Source organism: Diplotaxodon limnothrissa, linkage group LG4 (genome assembly GCF_057381915.1).
Source record: "Diplotaxodon limnothrissa isolate DT_005_m linkage group LG4, D_limnothrissa_male_GT1.1, whole genome shotgun sequence".
NCBI lineage: Eukaryota > Metazoa > Chordata > Actinopteri > Cichliformes > Cichlidae > Diplotaxodon > Diplotaxodon limnothrissa.
In genome coordinates this window covers 30,271,802-30,282,199 of record NC_140599.1, presented here as the reverse complement: position 1 = coordinate 30,282,199, position 10,398 = coordinate 30,271,802, and the positions used below count along the sequence as shown (strand labels likewise).

The 10,398-nt window shown below is 40.5% G+C and overlaps 1 protein-coding gene across 1 annotated transcript in view; it reads right to left on the bottom strand.

Annotated features, from left to right (window-relative positions):
- Positions 1-529: 529 nt before the first annotated feature.
- Positions 530-10,398, bottom strand: part of syt3 (synaptotagmin III) — a 28,053-nt gene continuing 18,184 nt past the window's right edge. Inside the window, exons 6-10 of the mRNA XM_085352838.1 lie at positions 7,968-8,186; positions 5,620-5,740; positions 4,207-4,378; positions 3,382-3,511; positions 530-619 (exon numbers count right to left, since the gene is read on the bottom strand). Coding sequence (XP_085208964.1) covers positions 530-619; positions 3,382-3,511; positions 4,207-4,378; positions 5,620-5,740; positions 7,968-8,186 — 732 coding nt within the window. The remainder of the gene's footprint in view (positions 620-3,381; positions 3,512-4,206; positions 4,379-5,619; positions 5,741-7,967; positions 8,187-10,398) is intronic.

Here is a 10,398-nt window from a genome sequence, read left to right as displayed (position 1 = left end):
GATGAGAAGAAAGAAAGCAAAGTCTGGAGCTGTAGAGATGATGATGATCTGAGGAAAGAAGGAATAAGGGGGGAGAAGCAGATTAAGGAAGAGCGTGAGTTAGGGGGAGGGAGGGGAGTCGAGAAGATATAAACAGCACGCAGTACTGTACGTTTGTAGGGAGGAGGGTTGAGATGCATTATATAACCCATAACATTGAGATTATACACATGCCTCTGCCTTACAGCTCCTACATCTGACAGCTCCACAGCTTCCACTTTATCACACATTCCCAGTCAGGTCATGCTTTTAAAGACTTGACTAGTTTTCCTGTGTAAATCTGTCTGGAGAAGCATCTGCTGCACATTTTGTAGATATGTACTACACTTTCAGATTAAAAAAAAAAGTGCATCCACTTTACAAGCTGAACTCCAGGAGATATTTTATTGCTACCGGAGTGATGACACAAATTACCATATCCTGATGACAAGAAAATAATAGCTCAGAAACCATGGCGTGGAAAGAACGAAGTCAGGAGAGACTCACAGTTTTAATCGGAGTGGGGACTGTCCACCACGATGTGTGGCTTCGGGGAGGATGTGGTGGAACTCTTTGACACAAATGTACCGATTGCTTTTTCCTGCAAGGAAGAATACGTTTGACAATTATGTTAATTCTTTGTGACAAAGAAAACACTTTTGATACATTCAGTTAAAAAAAAGGAAAAAGAAAATGTAAATTTTAGACATTATGCTGAAGTACCACGGCTACTCATCTTACTTTGTCTATCATACTTTTAGGTGGAAAGTGTAGTTGCTTATGTGTTATGCACAGAGTTACAGTGCAAAGCAGTATTAGGGCAACATTAAGGAAAAAAATTATTAACAGCTGCCACGGCTGATATGCCCTCTGCAAAATGCCACGCGTAGAGTTATTGAAGCAACTTGATCGGCTGTCTTATTGTGTCTTGTGACACAACATACATTCTCTTTATTGCACGAGGGTTGTAAACATCGACATCCTTGCATCTGTCCATTGCCGGATATTTAATTTTGTACAAATCTGGCCAACTGGTCCAAGTTTGTGTGTTTTTTTTTTTGTTCTGACTAGATGCAGCTTTCTGCGTCTCTTCAATGTCCTTATACTTATCACCACACTGTGTGATTGCTACTGAAACCATTACTGAAGTACGATTTCACTAACTCATGTACACGAAGCGTTTTGTAGAGAGTTGGCAGTCGCTTGACTTGAAACGACAGCTTTAATCTTCACATTTCGACTTTTTTCTCAAAATAGTATTTAAGGTTTTAGTTAATCTCCAAATCTAACACCTATTTTATCTGTGGCTTGCAGTGCTGTTTAGCTATTGTTTTGGTGTCCAGCTGTACAGACTGCCTTTTCTTTAACCTCCTAGGACCTGGCGTCCACATATGTGGACATCACATTTTGGGTAATTTAGACTAAAGTATTTTGCTCTACAAGGGCCTGATATCCACTTATGAGGACATTATGCTGCTACTGTTCTATCAAAATTTTAAACGAATATCCTCATATGTGGCTCTTATTTTTCTTAAAAATAAAAATAAGGTAAAAAAAAATCTGTTAATTCTTTGTTTTTACATTCATCGGGCCCCAATGTGCCCGAATACCAAAGAGAAATTAAAAATATATGTGGTGGAAGAGTTCGGGTCTTAATATGGTGGCTTTAGATGACACCTCAGGCGTCTCTAAAGACTTGATTTCAGATATTCTTTCTACTCACCAACCCTTCTGTGTATAAGGAGTAGCCAAGAAGAAAAAGTTGGCTTAAACGGAGGGATTGCTTCAAAGTAAGACTGCCAAAAAGGCTTGTTTCACACAGAGGATTAACTAAGGTACTGCAAACCCCAGTAAAAGACACAAAAGGATCTTTGAATCATGCAAAACCTTCCAGTAGAGGCAACAAAAAAAACTAAAAAGAGTTGAAAATTCACAGAAAAGATGTCATTTTCCAGAAATTGAAAGAGATGCTTTTTTTCTGTCTACTGAACTACACCAACCGTAGCAGAGGGAAGGGTGCAGCCTCCTGTGACGAGAGGCTCACGCTTGTGAAAGCGTGGCAGGATGCAAACACTCAGCTGAGCTGTAACATTAGCTGGCTGTACGCTTCCTCTGGCTGGCAGGTGTTGTTTCATAGAAAGAAAATGGCTCCTACATGAAGCCGCTCAGGTCTGAGGATTTTTTTTCCTGAATAACCAGTGCATGTCTTCCAAAAAAAGACATTTCTGCAGAGTTTTTTAATATGGCTCTTTTTTGGCACATCAAAGGCAAAGCAGGCAGAAGCCAGACATTTCTACAGTCAACAGTCAAATCTCCAAAACGGGATGACTCACTCAAATAGATGAACAGCACTACATGACGAAGGCAAACATGTAGGTTTAGTTTGGGGTGAACTGCCACTTTAAAGGAACAGTGCAACAGTGTGCGAGGTATATACGTAAATGTGAAAGAGCCAGCAGCTGTTGTTTCATATGGTGGATGTGAGCAGTGTAAGGAAACAGCTTACCTGACTCAGAAAAGATAAGAAAGTCTGTCTGCTGGAAATGATGACGTTTATCTAAGCTTATCTACATATAATTATGCATTATAGAGATTAGGAGGTGTTTCACACAATGGCACATCCTGCGTAATAATTACTTTTAACTCTCATATGAAAGTGCATATGTTCCCAGGCAGTATTTGTTATTACCTCTTACCTATGGTAGAATGTTTTTGAATTTTATTTTGCTTCTTTTTCTAGACCTCTAAAGGCCTTTGCTTTTGTTTGACATTTCCACCTGAAAATAGATTCCCAAATATAATCACTAACAGTGGCAAAACCTAAACAACTCTGAGCTCAGTGGAATAGAGACGTTTGGTCAAGAACTTTGAAATGCAAATAGTCCTCTTAATCTTACCACCAGCAAATTCTGAGGATTTAACCTTTCAAATTTGACCTAATAAAATCTATAAAAGAGAGCAACGCTGATGTTTGTGAGCCCATGTTTGTGAGCAAATCCACTGCAACAAATATGAAATTCAGCAACAGCTGCTTCACTTTAAGTCAAGGTAATATTATACGGCTTCTTAAGTAAATGTGTCATGCTCTGCAGCCTGTCGGTGCTCTAATAACAAATACTGCCTGGGACCATCAGAGAGGAAGAGTTTAAACAAAAGCTGAGTAATTATTCTATCACTGCTACTCCTTCCACTCAAACTGTACCATTTCTTCCATGCTAATGTCACTGTTACTATGCTAATGCTAAATCATTTTCATCATATTGTATAAATTATTATAGTTATGCTCAGCACCCAAGCATATGTACTCATAGTGAAAGCACACAGATGCACACGCATAGACTCACACGCTCGTATGCTCATTACCTCCACAAGCTGATGCCAGTGCTCTATTGGTTTGCGAGGATTGGCCAGCATGGCAGCCCAGTGCTCCCTCCCCGGACCTTCAGCTTCGCTCCCTACACGACACATCCCTATAACCTCGTTATGACCGATGCTGATACGCAGCAAGGGCAGGAGGAGTGGAAGCGAGGATGGGAGAGACAGAGAGAGAGAGAGAGAAAAACAAGCAGTTAGAAAAGGAAACGGTTGAAGAGAGGGATTAGAAAAGCAGAAGGAGGGAGACAGGGCTTGTAAGAAGCAGCCGCAGAGTCTCATTTATCAACCTTGAGTATTGGGAAAAGAATACAGCGGTTGAGGAAGGGAATTGAATAGCAGCTCACAAATACACACAGCTCTGTATAAAACCTCTGTCAGTGAGGAAGCAGGCATGAGCACAAACATACAAAAGCACACACCTATAGAGATGCCAAATGGAGGGCAGGCTACACAATAGGGAGGCGGTACATTTGTACACAAACACATCAAGCAGCCAAGTGTTGCTGCAAGCGTCAGACAGCCCAATGCTGGCAGGGTTACACTTCCTTCTTCGCTATTAGCATAAATCATTCTTATTCATGAGGTGCCCGTCTATGTAAAACAGGGAACATCCACAAGGAGGCTGACTCACAAGGGGCCCCTCATCGTGTTCAACACAGCTGCAGCGCGTCAAAATGTGATGACCCAAAAGCAGCATCGCGCCTCATGCGCAAAAAGCGCACATTCAATAAGCAGCTACTTCACAGCAACGCTTGAATTGATCTGAAATCCCCTGGAGCGTGCTTCACTATAATAACACCTCAGCGTGCTCACCAGTCATAGTCCATCACTGCGATGATGATGGATACATTTTCTATATTTTCATTGGGAATGTCAAACACCAGCGCCTCGTTGTACGTGGGATTCAGCGTGTTCTTCTTGATGGAGGTCTTCCTCTTTTTTAGCCTCCGCCCGTCACATACCAGAGAGGCCTTCACGTACGGATCTGAAGCAGAGAACGGGGAGGGGGGGAGAACAAGGAAGATGGGAAGGGAAAGAAAGCAGGTGGTGGGAAAAGGAAGAGGGGGAGGCGTGGAGAGGAGCAGAAGAAGAAAGAGGTGGAGAGAGCCAGAGAGAAGCAGGGGGCGGAAGCAGAGAGAATAAGATAAGAGGGGACTCCTGTGAATGCTGTTAGGTATTATGTTCACAGGTATCCGCATCTGTAACGCATAAAAGGCATGAAAATCAAGTCACCTTGGCAAAGCTGGATTAAGAACACAAAGGGAGAAAAGCAGCACAGGTTGAATCACCTCAGTTATCCATTCAACATGTGCAGCCTGGTGACAGCAGCCAAGGAAAACACACACACCCACACGACTCTGTTTTTATGCCACGTTTAAGCATCTTTCCGGGCCCGCAATCATGTCGGGATCAGCGAGGAACAATAGCAGCGTGCGATCATTAACATTTCAGATCTCATTTAATCTGAGAGGGCAATCATCAAGCCCTTAAGTGAAGGATAACTCAAATCTCTTTTTAATATAATTGTTAATTAAATATCAGAATTTGGATTCGCATTTCTACGTCTGCAACGCCTCCAGGTCAGATGGTTGAGGTGCCTCTACCCCTTGAAGCTCTGGTCACACAGTTAAATACAGTCAATCTGGTGATGCTCTATATATTCAGGGAATATTTAGCAAAGATTTGTAGTAATTTGCCTCGTCACGCTACGTCTGCTCCTGTAAGTAATTTATTAGGTTTTGGGGAATTCCTTTCTGACAACATTTTTTCCACGCTTGTTGGTTTTATTGAAAGTGGAGATAACGGTAACGAAAGAGGAGTTGGCGTCCTCCGTCATGTGTTACAAAGCCGCATTACACTGATCTGTGGCGGCGGCCTCTGCTGTAGAAGACTTTCTTCTTCATTTGTTGCTAAATGGCATGTAAATGACTATTTTATCGAAAAGGATCTAACACCATGTTTACCAGTGATGTTTACCCACAGGAGAAAAATATCTCTACAGGGCTTCACGCCAGTTATTATGGTATACATCTGGCCAGTGATCAGTCAGATCAGGATATAAAGCTAAAAGCACTCAGGAAAGCAACATATATCACCAGCAGCTGTTTTTGCAGACAGCGCTTAAGCTGTTTTCTGTCATATTTTTCCTCTAAATGAGTTTCCAGTCAGAGTGCTTGCTGGAGGTCTTGCAGCAGCATGATGTGTGTGAATGCATTAATTCTTTACCTGAGAAACCAGTCAGGTCCATGGCTTTGAGGTTGGTGGCCTTGATGATTGTAGCGGTGAGCCTGCCTGCAGTGGGCAGGTAACACAGCGAGAAATTAAGTTCCCCGAGATCGGCCTTCTCCTGTAGGTCAATATACACGCAAACAGAGATCAGAAATGGGGCGAGGTCAGACAGATCACACGCAGCATCAGAAACACAGAGATAAGAATTCTGTGGTTTGCTATCTGTGCTTGAAACGAGTTAGATCTGTGACTGACAGCGCGCGATAGCAGGTGTCCCGATGTGGACAGCAGGAGTGTTTGGGCACGGGGGAAATGCTGTCGCTGTAAATGAATCATACACCGATCTGCTGAAGTCACTGACTAGGAAAGAGTTAAATACAAGCAACGACATGTGGGCTTTTTATATCTCTGCCTCTAGTGCTATCTGCTGATCTGCCCGTGCTCTCAGTGGCACCTCGGTAATGACACCGGTGGTATTCAGATCACACGGTGATGCGATGGCTCCTTAGTGGCTTTGAGGCTCACTAATCAATACTTCCCAAAGTGAAACACTGAAATACGCCGATGACGCTGATGCTTTAAACTTACTTAATAAATTAAAGCCCCATGCCAAAAAATGTTTAAGACTCTGCTCCATCTAATTTGCTAATAGCCTTCTATGAATATTTCATATAAATCTACTTGGACATTGCCTAATATAAAGTTTGGAAGTGGCTAGCATTGCCCTTCCAGTAATCTATCTGGACTCTTCTGAGCTGCTTTGTTACTTTACCAGACTGCGAATTAATCTGTGCTGCAGGCCATTTCCGCTCTGTACCATTTCTATACTTCTCCTCCTCCTACATATACAATACAAGCTGGGTTTATTTTAGATGATTCCGACATGTGTTAGTATTTGAGTCTTAATTTCCCCTGCAAAACCTGAGTAATAAAACATTCTTGACTCGGTCCAAAAATTGTCCAGTTTAATTGCAGAAGCCTTAAAGCATCTTTTATTCATATTTATCAAATATTTGAAACTTTTAATGACATTAAATACAAACCACATCAATTCAGAAAATGATTTTCAAAGTAAAAGAATTCAGGTATTTAGACATCCACATTTAGTAAGTGGCTGTCTTTAAGAATAAAACTATTGTGGCTTTTCATGCTTTTGTCATTTTGGTAACTGAATGTTATTTTTTTTGTTAACATAATTCTGTACTCTCAGGGAAATCTGGAAGATCTGGGGAGAGATTGCATCATACATGACCATCAGAGAAATGTCTGACTGGCTTCAAATTATGTCTGAAGCAGGACGACGAGCCCAAACAAACAGAATCCTAAAGAACTATCTCGAGTCACCAGAACAACAAACAGATGGTGTGGGTCTGGGATTACATTAAGACAAAAATGCAGCAGAGACAACTTGAATCCACAGAACTGTGGCACGTTCTTCCAGTTGCTCGATAACCTACCTGCAAATTATTGTGTGCAAGTGTACCCGAGAGAATTCACGCAGTTAAAAGCCAAGGATTTACTACTTTTTTCAGTTTACTGCACTTTTGTTGTCATTATTCGAAAAATGCAAACAATTCATGGCACGTCAGTCAATTGTTGCTTTACTTTCAGGGCCATAAACTTTTTCACTGCATCTTTTGTCCAACAGGAAATACAAGACAGTGACGGCCAAAGGTTTTGTTAAACGTTTGAGTTATTGAAAGTTCTAAAATCCTTGAGATTGTTTTTCTCTTTGTCACAGAGACATGAAAAAGAATGTAAAACTGAAGCAGCAAAGTACAAGAAAAACAAACAGTGCAGGTCCTTTTTTTCCTTCTTTCAACTTCCCAATATGTTAACCCTTTAATAAATATTGAAACCTTTTAGTTAACTGATATAAAAATAACATTTAACTGGCAGAACATTATGCGCTCATATGTGAACATAAGCTTGTTTTGATAAAAACAAAACTGAGATGACCAAAACTGAAACTAAGCTGAACAAAAGAGGTTTAAAATGCAATAAAAATAAGAACTATTGAAAAACAGGTGTAATAACTCTGACTCACCTCGTGTCTGTGTCTACCTTTTTGTACCTTCATACAGCTATATTTGTTTTCTCTTTCTTCCGAGGCCAAAATTGAGATACATTTTTGTAACGTTACGGCACCCACTTCTGCCTTAAATCTCAAATAGAAGCTGTCAGATTTCCCATTTCTGTTTCAGTTCTATTTATCACAGCTTTGGCCCATAATTTGCAGCTGCAACGGCCCAAATGCACCACAAGGCTCATTCAAATTTCATCAAATCTAATCTACAGTGGGCATCTCCTCCAAATGAGCATGTCTATTTTGGGTTATTTCTTACCGCAGTGCCCTCCACAATGTCCCTCCAGATGGGTTTGTCCCCGGTGCCCTCGCTGAAGTCCAGCAGGTTGTCCACCACTACCTGGCCTATCAGGTCGTGTCTGGAGAAGCGGTCAAAGTCGTACACGGAGAAATGCAGTTTCCTGGAATGTAGCTCATTCAGCGGCACGCCAAACTGAAATGTCTCATTGAACACTGGGTTTAAGGTCTTCCTGTGGACCTGAAAGACAGACAGAATTTACTGTTTAGATCATAGCTGCGTAAATATCTTGTACTCGTATTGTAGTAATGAAATAATTAATAGGTAGGTAAAAAATTTTCAGGTGGGAATGGGGAACGAAGGGGTAGCAAGGGACTACTATATTTTACAGCCCACACACCCTGGACTTGCACTGTAATAAGAGTGCCACTGCCTATATTTTCATTGCTGTCTCTCAATAGTATGCTGTCAGTAAAAAGCAATGGCAATTCCATCAGCTAGAATTACTCAAAACACATTTAACCTGATGTTACCTTCTGTTATTAAGGTATCAAATAAGTGCAAGGAATACTTATAAGCCAGTAGTTCCTGCCTAAGACAACTCCTGGAAAAAAATGGCTTGAAGGGCGCTAGTCTGGCTTATTTTAGTCCCACATGCTTACAGAATTGTTGGCAACTTCTGGAGGCTGCTGAGTGAAAGCGGTTGCTAGGTGAGTAATTGACATGTGCAGAAATGCAACTGCAGCAACCTGGTTGCAACCAAAGGAATCACAAGTACTTTTTCAGTGCAGCATTATATACGTCTTTGCAAACAATTTCACCAAGTCACTGCCAGCAACCAGTTTCCAACTGGTCAGAGAATGCACATTTCTCCTAGCAACCGACTGTTGCCAGGCAATTATCAAACAGTCTCCAGGCTTGTGCGACTCAGGCTATTGAACTGAGGGGCGATACCAGGACGAAATAAATAAAGACTATTTTAAATTAATAATTATGCAGAACTACTTTGATAGACTAGTAATAGGTGAACTGCACTGTAGCTACAGACTTATATCTTTTTAAGGGCCATTACCTGATGTGTTAATTTATAATACAGTAATAACAATTTTTAATATCATAATTTCATCCATCCATCCATTTTTGTTTTATTACCGATTCTCTTTATATTTGTAACTTTTCATGCAGAATAATAAGTACTTGCAAAGGAATTTTTTCTGTTTTAATCTGCAGATTTACTCTTTTATATATAAGTTATTTTCACATTTGAGTCTTTTTTATTGATTCTTTCATTCCAGCTAAAAACACAAGACATTTCTGAAGATAAATTCATGAAAACCAGCGACTTGTTTGGCAACTCTTAATGCTCTATTGAAAATGCACCCAGAATCCTCTGCTGAATTTATGAAAAATCATTATAATCTGCCGCAAAGTAAAATGTATTTTTCAGGCTGTTTCACAAAGTGCAACTATATTTCTTCAACCAAACAAACAGGATGTTTTCTTTTTTCCAGCAGAGGAGAGGAGTCACTGAGGATTTGTGGCTTCAAAAATCCTCAAACGACCTGCTGAATGTTTCAAAGTTTGTCTTCTGGCTTTTATGTGTGACTTGAATGAAGCAATGCAAAACTTTCAAAATGCTTTCCTTGGAGGCAGAAACTGAGCTGCATTTGTTCAGAATTCCTTTCCTTGAAAGCAGTAATCTACAGGATCCTCGTGTTTTAAAGCAACATCTTTGACACCGAGAGCTTAGCGCTGTTTTTTGGTATTTAAACTTTGGCTGAATTTGAGTTTATGGTGTTTTTTCTCAATCCTGGGCTTTCTTTTGTTTCCCTATCTAAAGCACACAGATATTCTCCACTTTCGCCCAAAACAAATTAGAAAACAGAGAGCTTTAAAAGCTTTAAGGGTGAATCTAAACAGCAACATCAGCCCAGACTTGTAAGCATTAGCAACTTCTTTCTTTTTTTGCTAATGACTGACATTATTTCAAAAACATGACAGAGGGATGTGTTTAAATTATTATAATTATCATCTAACACACTGGCTGACCTTGTTCCTTTGCCAGGGTGAGAAAAGTGAATTTCACCTTTCCCTTTGGGATGGAAGACCCAATCATAGTTGTGAAATTAAATAACGACCAAAAACTAGATTTAAAACTGAATATTTTCTTTTTGTCAAACACGCACAGTTCTTTCCTTAACTCTCGTATCTCGTGTCACATCAATTCAGTCTCACGGAAAGACGGCGGCTATAATTTCCTCCTCATCACATCTCAGCATATTGTGGGCTCCGTTTGTAAATTTGTCGTCAACCTCATTCCGGCTCCAACACATAATTTTGCTATTTGCTGTTTTGCCAGTGGGATTTATTTGCTATGAAAGCATTTGATGTGGATGCTGTCATGTTATAAAGCATGTGCAAATTAAAATGTGATGCACACAGTTTTCCAAAT